The following is a 19,153-nucleotide window of genomic DNA, read 5'->3' on the forward strand; positions in this document are numbered from 1 at the left end:
AGGTGTCAACTGATCCAATCATTTTTTTCTTAGGTCTGTTGATGGAGAACGCAATCGACAAGTGGCGAACTGTAGTCACAGCGTGTCAGGAATTCGTTTGCTGTTAAAGTCCTGTCACTTTCTCTCCAGCGCTCGATAGGGCCCTCGTCCTATAAATAACTCCGGCACTCGGGAACACGAGCAAGCCCAAGAGCTCTACTCGCTGTGAAATTTCCCCTCGTTCCCCTTCATTCATTACACAAACCGCCAGCAAATGAAACAAATATTTTTAAAAGGTTTGAAAATAGAACTGTCATAAGCAGACACAAATAAATTCAATAGTGCATGGTTATAGCAGGCATTGGGCGTACTGACCAGGTAGATGGACGACCTTGGGGGCAGGGTGGAGGGGCTTTGTGATTTAAGCAAGCGGTGTGTTTTTTTCAGTACAGCGGGAGCCAAAATCACACCTGCCAACCCACCCATACGCCTACACACACGCCTACACACACACACACACACACACACACACACACACACAGTCTGATATCCATTTTTCACTCCACCGTTTGAACTGTGTATTTGCAAGGGGTTCAAGTGCTCCTGGCGTGGAGTACAGTACAAACATCTCAGTACAAACTCAGGGTGTTAAACCTAAAATAACACAGTGAAAGCTGTGGTTGTGATGGGCTGGCTCAAAATGACCAAATCAGCACATTTTGAGCGTTTTAAATTTTACGGAAACCGTTACAAATTGGACACACATTCCGCGATGGAATCTGTGGTCCGGGGGACCGCTGTGTATGCTGGGAAATGCAATTTAGGACCGTGGAACAGCAATGCGATGTTTGAAACTCGGGACCCTCTACTGTACACTCAGAAGCAGCGCCAGGCATTGATAAAATAGGTGCAGAACACTCCCGGCAGTGCAGAAAACCCAGCAAAGTTTTCCAGGAGTCACCTCTGAGAGCACTCATTGAGAATTCATTCCTCCTGGCTAAAAGAAGCAGAGCACGAGAATGAAAAAAAAGAAGGTGTGTTTGACATGATTTTTGCAATTACATTTCAAGTTTCAGATTCCAACCTTTATGTTAGTGAGACGATAAAGGAGGCAGTGAAATACTGCATTCATTATTATCAAGTGAGTTTTATCAGGATCTCTATCAGACATAGTGTCCCCACATGTGGAGATTAGAGTGCCAAAGATGATGAATATTCAGTTTATTTTGATAATGGTTTGAGCCCCGGAGCTAACAACTGGCTAGCAGTATGTCCGACAAGTGAGTGGTTCTGAAGTCTCATGCTATGATAATGATAACAGTGGTACAGCGGTTCACATCTGAGGCCCGGCCAACTGTCAAATGATCAAACGAACAGAAAAAGAACATTTTAACCATTTCATGGACATTTTTCAGACCTGTGCAAGGGTATGGGAAAACAAAATTCTACTCTGGGACATTGTTTTGTTAAATTTGTTCATTCTGGGGCTGTTTGATTGCCAATATATGCTTCTGTATACTTGATGCTCTAAAGTTACATAAACATTTTAGGTGAAAGTGAAAGTAATAGATTTAACACTGTAATAAATAACCTTCTGGGCTGCAGTTGCTGTCAGACTGAGACATACTGCGGACTTTTGTGAACTAATCAAAACAGTTGTTACATGTCAAGGTCTCAAAGTCCCAGTAATGGGAAAGATGTGAGCAAAACTAATAATAACTCTCTTTGCTTAGTAGCAATGTAGAAAGAAAAACACATCTATAACTGCCTGGTCTCACAGTGAGCATAAGCAAAGGTCATTAAGTCCCCCGCCCAGACTGGAACCAGCAACCATGAGATTCTGAGTCCTGCTTACTTGCATCATCACACCAATGTATCTGAAATAATGAAGCAGCGAGCCAATGACACCGCTGTCATGGAAACTGCCCTGGGCCTGGGGTCACCCTTGGCCCACCCACATAAAGAGAGGAAGTTAGGCAGCGGACCGGCGCGGCCCAGCTGTGTCCGAGTCACTTCCTCTTTGGAGATTCTCATCTGACACGGACTGACTGTCTCCGCTTCGTGCTGCTACGGATGTACATTCACGTAACGTCCATTCCCTCTGCGTCCTCTGAGGACCAGCCTTAATGGACAGGGTTCGGTGTCTGCTCGCCCGTCCAGTCAACCGTGTGTCCTGGTCTGCACTGCAGTGTCTGGACTCGAGGGGACTGAGGACCTCCACGCCGCCCCTCTGTGTGTGTGTGTGTGTGTGTGTGTGTTATTTTATTTGATGTACGATCCCCTGACATCGCTTTTCCACTGTATGCACCCCTTAGCGGACACAACAGCGGAGTGCTGACAGTCCGGAGTTTGGACAAGATTAATGCCACATTGAACCCGAAATGTGAAGGTTATCCATCTGGGTTCTTGTGCTGAGAACACAGGAACAGTTGGAGTGGCCCATAAAAAACCCCTAGATACAGTATATATTAAAAAAAAGAAACAGAAAATAAATGTTCTTTGTAGTACCTGAGTATGTATTTAATGAAGTACGTTATTCAGATTGGCATTTTAATGAAGTGGTATTTGCACAAATTAGTTTGCTGAAATAATCTACCTGAGCTTTCCAAGGGTAGTCTCCACAGATTTGTATGAAAATGAATATGAATCAAGATAAATGTTAAAACATGAAAGATAAGAAGTCGGGATACAATGCACTCTTCTTCAGAACCACTGAAGTCACTTATAGAAATCAAAATGTTTACAATAAACCGATATAAAAAAAACACATAAGCATAGAATATTTTGAAAAAATTATCTTCTTGTACAAATCACTGAAATGAATCAGTCACTTATAGGATTCAAAATGTTTACAACAAGCCAAAAGAAACACTATCATCAAATATACTGAAGGAATGTTATTTGTAAAGGTAGACTGTAGTGAAACTGCAAAGGGCTCTTATCAGCACTTATCAGAAGACGTATGTCCTTAAAAGGGCTTCATGAAATGGGTACACCATGTCACCAACCTCAGTCTGTTTTGATTCCAGAGCCATCCCGCCTCCCTGAAGTTGTTGATCGAGGCTGAAAGTGAACAGCTGGTCCTAGCTCTGGAGAAAAACGAGTAAGTGCTCCTAATTCCTTTCGCTACACAAACAGGGGGCTTTGAAATGGGAATTTTTTTGGATTACAAATCGGCGACATATGCGGTGCCCAGGGCAACAGCCGGGGTCGTGGGCAAGCGCTGCGCATGCGCATCATTGATGGAGAAACCGTGTCGGCATTTGGCGGCCTTTCCAGTTCAACCTCGGTGAATGAACACCAGCATAATGGTGTACGGGCAGAAACGAGCTGGGGGGGGGGGTGGTGTACCCTTGAAGTGCTCTTCACTTTTCAAACCTTGCAGAATTTCATACGTTAGCGGAAAGGGGCGTGGTGGACATATCAGCGTACGCCACAGCAGCCGAGAAGTGAATTCTCAGGTCGAACCCAGACAGAATCCCGCTGTGTGGTGCTCGGGAAACGGACCACGTTTATGTAAAATACTCAGCGAGGCGAACAGCCCCAGAGAGGGCTTTGCTCCATATCCTTTGCAGCTCGCAGTGGGGTTGTATAAAAGGCCAGCTTGAACATTACACGCAGACATGATACCAGCCTCTCGTAGGTTCTGCGGGCAAGCTTTTCCCCGTGCCCCCTAACTGGAGGACCAGAGGCCCCGGAAAGTGTGGGCAGTGAAACAGACACCCGTGGTGACAATTGCACTGGAGAATACCCCCCCCCACCCACCCCAACTGTTTCCCGAGCTCTGGTTTCACAGCAAAGCCACCACCAGTCATGCCATTAAGGCATAAGCACTCTTTGACGAGGGTCGCCCCCCTGCTGACAGGGGCTTGGCAAACGAGAAATTACCGGGCCAAAGCCCCAAAAGCTGCCGTCCCCACCTCTACCCCTCCCACGCGTTCTTGCTGCCATTTATGCCGCTGACAGGGGTGGGTCGTTGTTGGACATTACCCAGCATGTTCTCTGAGCCTTTTGGAACCTTGGGAGATGTGACACTCAAACCAAGGTAGTGGGATTGTAAAAGCCAGAAACATGTGGTGAGTAGTAAAGCTCTTCTGAGCAGCGGAACAAATTACTTTGAGTCTCATAAAACATGCTATAAATACACATGCCTGATGTTTAAATTGCGTTGAAGGACTGGTCAGATTCCTGCCCTCATTTTCCTTGACCTTGACTTTCCTTTTCCTTGACTTCCTTTCCTGCATCAATTCAAAATGATGGTGCAAATTCAAGCCTATTGCAGTTGTCTGTGCTACTCCCACACTGTCAGCACATGTACTGAAGGTCCTCAGTATTGAATGTTATTCTGTGATGCATTTCAGCTTTATCTCAGAATGGTATCAGGTCACGCTGAAGAGGATGGCAGTGGGGGTGGGGAGGGAGGCAGGGGGTGCACCCCACTGGGGTGTCATATGTCTCCCAAGAGGCTGACCACAAAAGATTTGGCTAAGTGCACAAGGAGGGGTGCAGATTTTAGCCAACTAAGGAACGCACCCTTTTGCCATCACCAGTCCTCAAGACGACAAGAAAATTGTCTCCAGCCAAGGGAAAAAAAGATGACCAAATTTAATTGAGAAACCAGCACATTCTGCACACAACCATCTGGTCAGGGCCCTGGCCAAAGCAGTATGAACAAACGGCTCCATTTGGCAGGGGAAGACCCGGCATCAGGAGAGCAACCCTGTGTGAAATCAATACCCAAGCAAGGGCTTGACTCCGCTGAGCCCGAGGCTGACAATCTGAAATGCATTACATTTACAGTCCTCGGGATTTGTCTTTGAAAGTAGTGGCAGTAGTGCCCAGTTCTGATCCCCCCCCCCCCTCTCTATTTCTCAATATTTGACCCCCAAGAAAGCAGACAGGGAAGTCTCTTTTTTCAGCTGTTCTTTCTTCCTCCTGAGCCAGTAATTTTTACCTGCACTGCAGATTGAGAAATGAGGTGAAGAGGTTGGCTCTGTTGTTACATTTCCAAGTTTGCACTTGGGTTTTGGAGAGAACTCTGAGTGTTTTTTTCCCTAAATGTCAGTGGAATTACTGTATGAGTGCCCTCCTTCTCCAAAGGAAAAAAGGATAGTGTAATCACTGTAATGCGTGTGTAGGTCGGCCTGTACACATCCACGAAGGCTTGTGTGATGCAACTGCCTGCGTAAACAATCACTTGTTGTGTCCCGGCAATCAATGAGAAAGCTTTTAGCCGCGGGCTGCAGGAGCTTGGGAACAAAGCCTGTGTCTGCCATTCGCCCTTTTTCCCTGTGCACCTTCAAGTATGCCCTTGCTGTTCAGAAGCCTTAGCTTCACGGAGCTAACCTGGCATGCCGTTTTGCTCATGTCAGTCGACCCGTTTGATCTGATTACCCTGCGGAGATCGACATGAGATCACAGCCGGGGAGGGGGCAATTTTTTTACGACAGGGCCCAAACGAACCGAGCCGAGAGCGGGATCTAATAGCTCCGCCTGACCGCCTGACCGCCAGAACAGCGCAGAATTCATCCGTCAAGGTGCAATCATACATATTAAATAGAAATGTTGCTGCTTTTCATTCAAAATGCTATGCCCTCCAGTGTTTAAAAATAGTTCGCCTTCCGATGGGTATTCAGTGCGCTATTTGCTGGCAGATTTGTCATGGTTACTCATTACTCATAGATGTGATGAGTGTAAACAACATGATTGTCAGAGTTTTAAAATGCATCCGACACCCCACAATCATCCTGATTAGCAAAACCCTGGCCATTCAATGACCTAGCTGGGCAAATACAGTATGTAGAGGATGAACAAATCCAGCAATCAAAAATATATGTCATTTATTTAATGTTAAATACATGATGTGATAACATGTCTTAAGCTCAGGAGAGGTTGGTGAAGGTCCTTGCATGGGTACTAGGACTACGATACCAGGATAAAGAGTTATTTAAAATGGACTAGAAATAATACTTCATTTGAAATAAAGTCCCACAAACTTCCCTGGAAGGACTTTTTAAAAATATTTTTTGAGTAGAAATCCCACGATGAGTGAAGTGTGGGTAAACCTCAGACGGCCCAGGCAGTGAACCCAAGAGAGCGGCCGCTGCACTGGAGCGGAGGCGGGGGTGGGGGGTGGGGGGGGGTGTATGGGTATGCCAGAGCCAGGAGTGACATGTGGAGAGAGAAGTGCCTGAGAATAGGACCAGAGTGGAGATTCTTGGCAGGCGGGCCCGCGAGCCCTGATGAAGACCAGTTGTGCAAACACGGCCAAAAACACTGGAGGAAAAAAAAGAAGAGAAAAAACATTGTCAACCAAAATGATAAAAAAATTAAAACCATGAATCTGGCCCTTCTTTCTGGTCAGCAAATGTCGTATTTCAGCAAAATAACATTTCCGGTTACAGAGAAGGGAAGACGTCTTTTATGGTTGACATGGAGGATATGGCGTGTGCCTGTTTGAAGTAAAACATTTATGGACAGGAGGTTGACCCTGCCCTCTTGCTCATGCAAACACTGTTATGATGAACATCTGTGAACATGCCCTTCCATACGCTGACATTTAACAGCGTAAAAACTTTGCCTCCTTCAATACCGTCTGACTTCACTCTAACGTTATGAGGTATGATAGAAGGGCAACTAATATTGGAAGCAGTGTAGCTGGAAAAAAAGCCTATTAGGTGCATGTGTGTTGTTGGCCTTTTATGGGGCAGGGTAAGTGAGTGTATCCACATGATTGATTCCACATGTGCAAAGGAGGAGACGAGTACAGTTGATGACTAAGATGTCCCTGTGGGTATGGTGTATAAGTTATTAATTTCAGTGTACACACAGGCACGTACAGACTAATAGTTTGTCCCATGCATATAATGCCTGTGCAGTGCCAGGTTCAGACCCAGGTGGCTGGGGCCATGAAGGCGGGGTTTGGCCCCAGATCTCAACACGTGTCAGCTTTAGCAACTGCATTTAACCCCTCCAAGGGGAGTCAGCTACTCCCTGCATTGGCACCATGCTGTCTCTCCTCTTACGGGTCAAGTGGGCATTGGTACTGCGGTCCTGGAACGCTGTATGAAAAAGCCTTTATGTTCTGCAGGGGAACCCCAGCTGGGTTCTCGGTAAAGGAGTCCTTTTTTCGTGATCGATCAAAATGTCAAACCCCTGCCATCCCCCAAACCCTGCAGGCAGTTACCGAGGGACAAAGTGTTGAGCAGTGATGATCGAGGCCTGAAGTCCCAGGGCTAACTCCCCAGGTTTGAAGAAGGTGTTCTGTGAAAAACAGAGGCACTTGCAGGGGTGCGCCTTCTAGGGCAAGCAGCAGGTTAACACCCCCCCTCCCTAGCTCCCTCCCTAGCTCCCCCCAAGAATGTGTGGAGCGACTGCGTGTTCGGAAACTTTTCCGACTGGAGCGGCGGCGGCGGCGTCTCAGGACGTGACTCGGGAATGAAATTGCTTTAGCGTGTTTCACTGAAGGCGGCCCGCTGCATTCGGGGTGCCTTGCGCGCGTGGGCGTGTCCCAGAGCTGTGTGCACACCCTGCATCAGTGCTTCGCCACCCGTGCCGCCAGTAATGCCTGTCAGGTCGGGACCTTTTCTGCCCTGTTAAAGCATGACATCTTTTTTAAAAAAAAGAGGCCGCAATGTACAAGGATGTAAGTCCATATCAGGGCTTTTTTTTAGTATAACACATTCAAAGCACCTCTGGTACAGTACAATCAGGTGAACGCATGCACATTTTTTTACAATAACCCAACCAAAAGGGTTGAGTTCTGTGTGGCACTGATGCATTGAATTCTGGGAAATGTTCACTGACTGAAGACAGAGCGCAGTGGAAGATTTCCAAAACTGAAACTGTTAAGCCAGTATAGCAGAGACCAGTGTTGTGCTGGAAAACACAGCTCCTGATTCTTGATTCAGTAGTCCTGTCTGTTTTCTATTTGTTGGAATCTGGGTTAATGTTAAAAATGCATGTTGTATTTATAGGGTGCGGTGCAGCTCCTTGCTTCCCTTAGAAACATATTGTTCCCATGAATGTCTAATCCCCCCTGCAAACTGAACCTTTGCCCAAGGTACACAATCTTCTCCTGGCAGTCTCCTGTGTAGCACTGGGGGTAGGAATAACCGCAAGATTCACCTGGACAGGATATATTAATCTGGTTTTATGAGATACTCTGTGTGAGATGTTTATCTTAAAGAAACGGTGTCTTTCTTTAATTGCCCTATGATTGTGAGGAAGTGTCCTCAGATGCTAGATTTTTAACGCAACAGTCCTGAAAGGTCAAAATACTCATAATTTTGGTAGACAGTTGGTGTGTGTGTATTGGTGATGTATGTTGCCTGATTTAAAATAGGTGGGTTCCTCACAGAGTAAGACTTCCATGTGTTTGGAATGAGAGGGTTTTTCTCCACAGCAAAATTCTCTAGGTCTCCTCATGAAATCGAGCCAAACATAACTTTGTGTCTCTTAACGCTCACAAGAAAGTAACTTCCAGCGTCTCCCTCAAGGCGTAGTGCACGCTGGTAAATGTTAATCTTAATGTTATGACATAGAATAGAGTAGACTAGACTACACTAAAATATAATAGAACATAATAAAATATAATTGGACTTTATTGATTCCTACAAGGGAGGAACAATAGCAGTGCACAGTATGTGTATGTTGGAGCACAGCAGTCAGAGCGTGTGTGTATATGTGTGTGTGTGTATGGTGTATAAACTGATGTCTGTCACACTTTCTTCTCCATTCTACTCATTTATCTATGATACAAGAAAGCAGCCATTTTTAAAGGTGAAGCATCCATTATACTGCTCAGCAGATATCTCATTTAGCCTACCACACCAACGGTTTTGTTTCATGTACCATGACTCATTTGGTTAGCAAACATGAAAAACAGGATGTTTCCATGTCGGTTGTTCATATCATTGTTCAGTATTCAAAGACCAGGAGCAAAGTTAAACAACTGCTGCAAAGACAGCCAGCTGTCCCTACGGTAATGACTTACAAGCGGTTTGGACCGAAGGCCGCCTGACGTCTCTTAGATCTGACGTTTCTCACAGACAGCTGGCCGGAGCTGTGACGTCCGCTCCCTCGGCCGCTCAGTCATTGTCTCTTGAAAGGATGACCAGGCTCTGATATCTGCCGGGGGGGGGGCGGGGGGGATCAGAAACGTCAGGCCTGAGATACGAGGCCTGGCGCAGCAGCGGCTACTCTCGGCCCCCCGTTCATCCTGCCAGAGCGCATTATCTGTTTCCTCCATTGACCTGCTAACCGCGGAGACAGCGGTAATGGGCAGATCAGCAGCTGTCAAACAGCTCCTCTCGAGCATGGCCGATGATGGCCGGGCCCTGTTTCTAGGCAGACTAAACAAACAGCACTGTGCCCTCTGACCTCCCAGGCCGCGATAAGCCAGAGATGGGAGGACAGACGCTCTGCAGAGCCGCACTACTCCACTGACCCGGGACTCCCTCGCTAAGCGGGAGTGTCCTGTTTCTCTCTGTGCTGACCCCAGCGCAGCCTGCTCTCCCTCAGTGGCCAGGGGCAGAGGTGGCGGGCAGGTCTGAGATCATTTGGGGCGTGGGGGGTGGTTTATGTGGGGATGTCGCTCTATTTACCAAGCCCTCTGCGCTCCTGTTTCTTGTCAGCTCGTTAGCGAAGCGCAGGGGAAGATCTGAGGGGGTTTGCAGTGAAAGAGGACACTGGAAAGCGTGCACTTTCTCCTCTGTGAAGAGATACAGAACCCCCCCCCCCACGCCTCCGCCCAGCCTTCAGCTCTCCCTTCATAGGGGTTTACTTTCACACAGAATTACTCTCACACAGCAGCTCCAATTATTTCCCGGCTTAGAGCAGTAATTAATAAGGTGGCCTGCGCTCATCGGCATTCTCTCTCAATTAGAGAGGCCCGGTAAAAAAGCTGAGTGCCCTTGGAAAGGCTCTCTGCTTGGACGCAGAAGAGAGAGAGAGAGAGAGCTCGTCCACGGTGTTGTCCAGAGTCCAGGGTAGAGCTTGCGCGCGCGTGTGTGTGTTCCACTGCCCGGAAGGCATACGGCCAGGCCCACGACTGACTGAGTGTCAGTGCCAGAGATCCCCCCCTCTCTCTTCCCCCCTCAAGCCCCCAGCCCCAAGCCCCCAGCCCATTCTGGTGTCCAGGTTGGAGGGCTTCTCCACGCTGAGACCTTTTCCAGATGGGGAACCACGGGGCCGGGGGACCAGCTGCTAGAGACATCTCTCGGCCTCCGCCGTGGACTGATTGGAAGGCCATTTGGAAACGTGGAATACCTACAATGCTCCAAAGCTTTTTTTTTTTGGCCTGTAGGTTGTCTGCCAGCTTCAGAGAAGTCAGGAGAAGCCAGCCCCCCGAAATTTTCTTGGAGAGAGACTTCCACGTTTTCCCCCCCGCAAAAGACCGGACCGTGACAGAAACGCTGCTCGTCCCTTCCGTTTGAGGAATCGTTGAAACAGACAGCCCCCCAACCCCCCCCCCCCCCCCCCCCCCCCCACCCGTCCATCTGAGGTTTTTAACCTTATGTGTGTGGGTCACCTGTCAGGGGCGTTACGCTGTGGAGTGATGCATTACGTGTGCATCACCGAGCCCCTGCTTGTTCTTTGACGCGTTACGTGAAACAAATGTCTCGAAATGAGAACAGTCAGCTAACAATGTCAAGGCCTTCCTGTTTCGGCAAAAACTTGTGTTTCTCTCAGAAGAGTCCACTGATAGATCTGGTGCTGCAAAACAAAGAGGAGAAAAAGAAAAAAGTTGCAAAGAAAGCAAAGCATATGTGATATTCAGGGTGCTCTTTGTGTGTGTGTGTGTGTGTGTGTGTGTATGTGTGTGTGTATGTGTGTACGTGCGCGCTCGTGCGTGTTTTCCGAGACCTTATAAGAACTTAAATGTTAATGAGGCACCATGTTCAAATTTATCTGCAAGATCATTTATCAAAAAGAATGCAAAACATATTCCAGACCGTGAGGGAGTGTGTCTGTGTCTGTTTCTTCCTTGTTCCTCTCAGAACCTATAATTCTTGCCGATTCATCACCAGGTTGCAGATATTAGTTTTGGAAAGAAACCGCCATACATTATAATGTAGAATATTTGGAATCTTTCTTGCCGGTTAATAACCGTAGGGTACGTCTTGCGAGTATGTTTTTTTTTCATTATCAGGGAACCAGATAGAAGTGCTGAAGAGGTGAGGGCTCTGCCAGCATCTAAAGATCATCACAAATGAAGCAGCGAGTATGAGTGCCCCTTACAAGCTGCTGAGCCTTATATCCGACACTTACGTAAATAGGTGGCTGGGTAATTGGTTGAAGGCAAAGTGATGACATTTGAATCTCACTGTTGTTGCCAAGGAGAATCGCCTGGGAAAAAAAAGTGCTGGAGCAAAATATGTGAGCATCTCTGTTCGGATGACTTGACGCAAGTGTTTCTTTGGGGATGCAGGGCAGATGCTCTCTGAAGCGCGGTCTGTTTCCTCAAGGACGGAGTTCTGTCTGGGCCACCGTTTTTGTGTCACCCTGGGACATTTCCAGACGTTTTTTCTTTCCCCCTCAATTCTGACGTCCAAGTCGCTGTCTGTTTTTGAAAAACCCCTGACGTGAGGAAACAGGAAAACAGCTAAATCTCAGAGCGGAGACGTATTTCTGAGGCTGCTGATTGCACGCGCGGCTTTCCACTGTCTGAAAGATAGGTCCATTTGGACCGCGTGCGGGTTGGTGTCTCCCTCTCGGAGTTCTCTGCCTTCCTCTTCCACTTCCTGTTCCCGCAATTCCGTTGTGCTGAACTTGGTGAACCCCACTGTTCAAGGCTGGTGGCTGAACCAGGAAGCTCATCATTGTGATCTCCCAGATGCAAGTAGACAAGCAGGAAGGAAAAGGAAACACATCTGCAAATAAAAGGAAAATCAAATTCAGCAGAACAAGCTGGCTGGCGTTGCTAAAAATTCCAGGGGATAGCAGCTCTTCTTTAGAAAAGGGCACCCCTGCAATAGTTGTTACATCAGTGAATATTAAGATACTGTCCTTTTGTTTGCCTGTTAAGTGGGTGCAAATGAAAACTCTGAGTCGACCACGCAAAGCCGTTGTCTTTGCCAATGCACAAGGTACGATTCAAAGGGAATTCTATTTAAGGGTTCCTGGGATGCCACTAAATTTGCTTTGAAGTAATGCATTAAATTGAAATGATGCAGTTGGAAAACACAAAACACAAACAAGGCTCATTTTCAGACTCATTGGGGTAGCAGATGTTTCTGCCCAAGCCCCATCATTGTTAAGTGGCTCTCTGTGGGAAAATCCTCACAGCTCTGGATAAGAGAGCGTGCTGGGAGGACTCTCAGGGCAGTGACAACAGATAGATGGACTGCCAGAGACATGAAATGAGGAGTGAGAGGAAGACTGATGGGTGGAGGGAGAGGGAGGGGTGCGGGTAAGCAGGTCACACTGGTGTCAGCATTCGTTTGTATGTGTGTTTTGGGGGGGGGCATTGGTGTTGCTCCTGTTCTGCTGCCTCTCATGCTCTGACTTCCTGGCTCGGATGTCGATGAGGGAGCGTGGCTCAGAGGTGAGGGGTGACTGTGTAATTTGGTGACCCCGCCTGCTCTTCCTGACGGGAGCTGGGATCCGGAAGGGCGCGGGAGGGCATGGACCCCCACCCCCGCATCACTCCTCACTCTCACCTCATCCCTGTGGTGACAGGGGACAGTGGGCGGGGGGGGGGGGGGGGGGGGAGCATTCGTCACCGAGTCACCTTGCCAAGGAAAACAGCGCATGGCCTGGCCGGAGGCACCGGCTATGGATTGTGGGGATTGTGGGGGGGGGGGGGGTGCTGCTCAGACGTGGGCCTCAGGGAACCAACAGCCTTATGAATGACACAGTTCTCATAGTCATTCCAGGGCGTCTGGGGAAGGGCAGGAGCAGGTCTGTGGAGATGAGGGCTGAGCAGGAGAACTGCCTGTCTCTGCAAGAGCCGAGAAAATAAACTACATTCAGTGATTAAAAAATACATAGAAAAAATTCTCATTTCCTCTGTCATCTTAAGTGTTTTTGAGTGCATAGAGACAGACAGCTGAGGAACAGATTACTTTAGAGATACTGAATTCAGCCATATCTTGGTAAAAAGCACCATGATGTACTCCGTCTAGCCCTGTTTGTTGGCGCAATCCATCATTACCTGCCATAAAAGAGGACAGTGCTCCCTTCTCCAGCCTCAGCACATGTGCAGACGATTGTCAGATTTCACCTGAGTAAAAGGCATTAATGCAGCTCCTCCTGGCCTACAAAGAGCACATCACTGTAGAGAAAGCAGAAAGCTGCATCCTCGCCCACGCTTATGGTGTAACAGGGTGAGGAATGTTAGCTTTGTCAGGGAATCAACACAGCTGCGGTGACTGGGGTGGCTGGAGAATGTGGAGGAAGAGAAACCTGGCGTGTTGGAAGTCTGACTGCAGAGAAACTGAAACCATGCATTTTAGAGGCCACTAAAAAAAAGAGGACACGCACGTTAGAGGCTGTCCAGTAAAAGAGACCATGCGAATGAGAGACTGTCAAACAGGAGAGAAAGCACACATCAGAGATTGTCCAGGAAGAAGGAACACCAAAGCTAGAGACTGTTAAGGGAGAGAAACCAGGTGTGTTGGAGGTCTGACTGGACAGACTGCAGAGAATCCAGAACTGTGCATATTAGAGACTGCTGAAGAAGAGTCCATACCTGTAAGGGACTGTCCAGGAAGAGAGACCACACAAATTATTGACTGTTGAGGAAGAGGGACCGCTCACACCAGAGACTGCTGAAGAAAAGAGGCCGTGTTCTCTAGAGACTGTCCAGTAAGAGAGACCATGCACATCAGAAACTGCTGAAGAGGAGAGGCCATGCACATTAGAGACTGTCCAGGAAGAGAGATCACTCAAATTAGACACTGTTGAGGAAGAGAGACTGCTCACACCAGAGAGTGCCAAAGAGGAGAGGCCATGCCAGGCCGTGCCGGAGGTTGTTGAGAAATTGCGAGTGCACAAACATTTGGGAGATGGGCTGTTTCCATTTAAACTCGAGCTTTATTTATTATAATTCGACGCTGTCACATCCCCATCACAGCCCTCACTCAACATCCTTTCTTCCCAGCACTCGTTGTTCGGCCTTTTCTCAGGGCAGAGGAAGTATACACAAGTGTTCACTGGGTTCACAAACTGCGGCCCCACTGATGTGGCTCCGGAGTGAGCCAGAAACCTTGAGACAGGATATTTGAGAGGAACCAAGAGACAGAAACCCGCTTGCCAATATGGAAACAATCTGACAAAAAAAAAAAAAAACTGAAGGGAGAAATTTGCATTCAGGTCTTAATTGTTTGATTTCCCTCAAGACACACAGAGCTGAAGAGTCTAGCAGAACAATGAAGGAGGCATGCTGCATAGCAGACAGGTTAAATTAATTGGGGGGATGTTTTTATGCATATGTTTATTGTGTTAAAAGAATAATGGGGTTTACTGCTTGTTCCCCAGTCTCTCATTAGTTCCAGTAAGAAATTGTTATGAATATAGATGCTGCAGAATTGTGCTCTGGGGTCAATTCACGCGAATTAGAGAAATTTGCATTAATAGGAAACCTCAAAGGATTCCTCCAATAACTGCGTGTCAACGTGGCCATGCCGAAAATTACAGGTTCAGCATAACTTCATCGTAACTCCAGACTTCGTTGCAAGCTGCAAAGCAAGGTCGGGTACAAATGCTTACGTGCTGGTGAGAACCATTAGGGTCAACGTGACTGGGCTTTAGGTAGACTGTCCCTTGAAGCGCTAGCTCAGTTTTTCCATTTTTCCCCATTGCTCTAGACGTCACCCTACAGAGATAGCGTTTGAGTAAACGGCCCCTTAAATGATGCATACAGTGTTTCCAGTCTCAAAAAGAGGGAAAAAATATGACACAACATGGCAGGATGGCGGTGGAAATTTCTTTTCACCGGTGAAAATACGTGAATAAAACATAAATGTCACATTTGTCATGGTGTCAGCCCCCAGCTCCGCAGCCCCCCACAGTCTAGGTATGTCACGTAACAAGGCAATAACTGATTGCCTCCTTGAAGAAGCATTAATCACGAGCCTCCATCTTTATCCAGGTGTGGGACACATCTCATTACACAGAGCACTGTGGACAACAATTCAGTGGAGTTTATTACCAAAACGACACGGAGTAGGTAGAGTACCCTGTGGGAACGGGAAGGAGTGCCCCAGCGCAGCAAAAACGGGATTAGGGAAAACGTGCTTTGTGGGAATTCGGTCCTTGGCTTGCTGTGTAACGAGTTGCCTCAGCTAACCATTTCAGAACGCCCTTGTTGGCCTGCACTACAAAAAGGGAACTTGGAAAAGCAGTAAAGATTTTTATTCCTTTTATTATTTTGATTCCATATGCTGTTATTAGTGGTGCAATGCGATAAAATGTTATAAATCTTTATGAACTTGGCTTGTTAAGCGTTAGCATCTGTGCTGCAGTGCAAGAGCAATGTTGATTAGATGAATAATCTCAGACTTATCCAAAAGATCTGTGGTCTTAGAGGCGATAGAAAGCACCTTTGATTTGTTGCATGCGATTTGTGAGATTTTCCCTAATATCACCAGCAGGAAAGATAAAAAATATGAAGGAAAAGTCAGGGTCAGGGCTTCACCTTCCCTTGACCTCTGAACATGTTTGACCTTCACATAAAGGTCAGCTCTTTTGCAAAATGTTTGCACTCATGTCACACCCATTGGTGCTCAGCTGTGTTCTGTATTTGACGTTTGCCTCAAGGGACTTCTCAGCAGAGTCACGGTGACATCATAAACAGGTGCCAAAATGTTTTAATTGGCCAAATTCAATACGTAAGGGAAAAAGAAATGAAGAATCAAAACACTTGCGGTGTTCACATGCGCTTAATGGTCGTTCGGTAACATTACATATTTGCATGTAGATGTCATTGAGGTCGACAAAACAGAGCTGGCGAAGCAGTACAGTCCCTGGACATTATCTCACACCATGTACACGACAAGTTGACCTCATGTTTATGAGGGACAGCTTTAGCTGGACACAAGTGGTCGAAGACCTCTGCCTTTATTTTTGATGGCCAGTCATGACCTCTTAAGAGACAGCATGACATTACGTTGTTTAGTCTGGCATCTTATCCGCGTTTTCGGTCTGGGGCTTGTTTAATAGCATTAAAGTTTTACGACTTTGTGGACCGGCGGGAGCGGGACCGTCAACCCCCTCTCCTGCTGCGGTTCCAGAGGGGCCAGCAGTCTTTATGAACTCTTCGGGTTATTATTAGCTGTTCTTCTGCGTGTCCTGCTCACGCTGCGATTCCAAGAAAGTTTACTGTACTGGCGTTTAGGCCAGCCAGAGCCCGGGGTTCTGACAGCACTGGAAGTGAGCTCTGTTTGTGTGCGGCGTTGCGGTGGCAGCTCTGTCCTGTAACTACATCCTCTTTACCTGGACGGGCTGCTCGTTTAAAGTCACGGGGCATGACTCTGATAGACCTTTAATCATTCAGCACTGTAGCTTGTTATATAACGGAACCCCCCCCCCCCCGCTGATTATTGCATATGTGGTTTTAATAATGACGCCTATAAAAGTAGGTCTGTCGGCTCATTAACTTGCATTCTGGTTCAGTGAAAGGTGGGAAATCATTGTGGGGGGAAAATTGGGTTTGCAGACATTGCCACCATATTTGCAGTCATGAGCCACGAACCCAGTTCGTCACACCCGCGGACAAACACGCTCCCACACGTGCACGCACACATGTGCACGCACACGCGCACCAACACAGGCTCATACATCCAGAAGAACAGTCCCAACATACAACAACAGTGTGTCTGCACAAGTGCCCAGTAAAGAGATCATTTCGTAACACGCGCCTCTTGCCACAGGTCCTTATGCTCTGGATGGTGTGTTTTCCTCACAGAAGAAAGTTTTTTTAAATTTTACTTCTTCTTTAGCAGAGTTACGTCAAGCTGTAAAAGAAGACCAGGGTCTATCTAAACACCTTGCTAAGCTGCGTCACAGACAGCTTTTTATATCTGAAATACCATTAGGTATGTTTTATTTAGCATGGGAGAGAGGAGAGCACTCTATGACTCACCAGGTGGCCTAGATGGGAGTTGTACGCATGCTCACCAACCACCATACCTTACTAAAACCACTGTACACTGCGGTACATCTAGGAAGAGTTTACACTTGAAAGAGACCGTGGGAGTCTGACAGCTTGAAGAGAGAGATTCTGATCTTGTTACAGTGTTTAGAGGCTAGAGAGGTTGAAAGGAGACATCTTGAATGCATTAGTCCATCCTTAAATGACCCCCATCTTTCCATACGTTCAGTGGCTGCCTTTCTCATCTGCTATTTTTGACTCCCTCGGCACCACAACTAAAACTTGCACATTCAGCTATATCCTTGAGAACATTTAGATATAGGTGTATCATGCATCACTGAATTTGCCCAAGGGTACAAGAGCAATGGGGGAATTGAACCAGCAACCTCTTGGCCCTCAGTCCTGCTCCTTACCACTACTGCTCCACACTGCTGTCAGCCAGACTGAATACATGCCCTAAATTGACTTAAAGTTCTGCTGCATCTTTCCTGTTATTAATACTGTATTACAGATACTGCTGCCTGACATCATTAATGACAATGTATTTTAAAAAAAAAACAGGGCAGCTCATGCTAATTTTACATCACACACCCTGTAATACATAAATACAGCTAAGGTTTTTAACACTATAACAATTACAGCAAAGAACACTATTCAAAGGCACACCGGCAGCATGTGCCCTGCTGTCTTTAAAAAACACACACACACACATTTCTTTCTATTTAATCTGACTATGATGATTTGACTTTGTGGGGACTATAATAGTGTGTCATCCAATTCTGCCGTATTGCACTCTGGTATCTACACATGCATCAACAGAGGAGGAAGAGGGAGAGTGATAGAAAATAAATGAGTGTCTGAGAGAGAGAAGTGGAGATGGGGAAACGGAAAGAATGTGAGACAGGAAGAAAGAGTGACGAGGGAGGCAGGGAGAGAGGGAAGGATAGTGTGTGGGAGAGGAGACGCGCAGAGAAAGACAGAGTTAGAGCTCTGAGGCAGAGGTAGGTCACTGGGAAAAGAGCATCTCTTTGACAGGGCTCAGTGCACGTGTTAGGCCCAAGCACTTGCCAGGCCTAAGAGCCGGTTTCCCCTCCGTGCCGGCACTGCCGTCCAATCCAAACACTGAGAGCAGAAGCTAAACAAACCCAACGACAGAGGACCCATCTGGACTCTCCCCCCCCTTCCCTCCAGAGCCCTTTCCACAGATGGCAGGGAATGGGTGTGCTGGGGGGGATGTGGGTGGAGGGGCGAGGCTGGGGCGGGGGGTTATCCCTCCGAAGTCCGCTCCCGGCCGTGTCATTTCAGCTCCCACCCCTCGCTTCTGGCCCAAGCGCTCATGGACTTCGCCCCTCTCTGACGGCTCTCTGCTTTTCTCTTTCACCTCTTACCTAATTCTGTTTTCTCTTGCATTTAATCCAGGGCATTTCATGATACCAAACCACAACAGTGCTTTGTCTTCATTGTAAGAGTTAGTAAAGGTCTGTTTGAAAAAAAAAAAAAAATTGAACTTTCTAAAGCCGAAGTAACTCATTCACTTCATGTTAGACTTGCAACTATTAAAGTCTACAGCAGTGTAATTTACTGTGTGGCTGTCGTATCCCCTTAGTTATGCATACTTTTTAAGTGAGCATGGATAGGGCATGATTTAGACTAAAGAGAAGTTACTAGAGTAATTTTGCATATTTTGTATATTTGTGCATTTTATCTGTGCCTGTGCGTATTCAGCTCTTATTACTGTCACTAACGTGTGAAAAGTCCCTCGGTAGTGTTACAGTAGCTGCTGGGGAGAGATCAGCAGCTTAGTCTCCTGTCCAAAGATCAGTGATAGCCTAATCAGTGTAGAGATGAGCAACAGGCCGAGCCACTGTTCCCTGTTCTCCTGTAGCCAAAATCAGAACACCTCATTCCAACTGAGACTGTGCTTCCTAATTCCAGTTTAGTGAGCCATTATAAACTGGTATCAGTCACAGAGCCATAATAATTGATATCATGTGCATTTGACCTTCATTATCAATCAGAGATGAGTGCATAAGCTTCTGTACACTGTGGCACTTTACGTATTGATTTTGTGGGTTTGCT

The 19,153-nt window shown here is 47.1% G+C and overlaps 1 protein-coding gene across 1 annotated transcript in view; it reads left to right on the forward strand.

The window, feature by feature from the left end:
* The window catches only part of LOC118773531 (disintegrin and metalloproteinase domain-containing protein 12-like), a 78,933-nt gene that overhangs the window by 13,641 nt on the left and 46,139 nt on the right, over positions 1-19,153 (forward strand). Inside the window, exon 3 of the mRNA XM_036522514.1 lies at positions 3,009-3,082. Coding sequence (XP_036378407.1) covers positions 3,009-3,082 — 74 coding nt within the window. The remainder of the gene's footprint in view (positions 1-3,008; positions 3,083-19,153) is intronic.

This window comes from Megalops cyprinoides, chromosome 1 (genome assembly GCF_013368585.1).
Source record: "Megalops cyprinoides isolate fMegCyp1 chromosome 1, fMegCyp1.pri, whole genome shotgun sequence".
Classification (NCBI taxonomy): Eukaryota; Metazoa; Chordata; class Actinopteri; order Elopiformes; family Megalopidae; genus Megalops; species Megalops cyprinoides.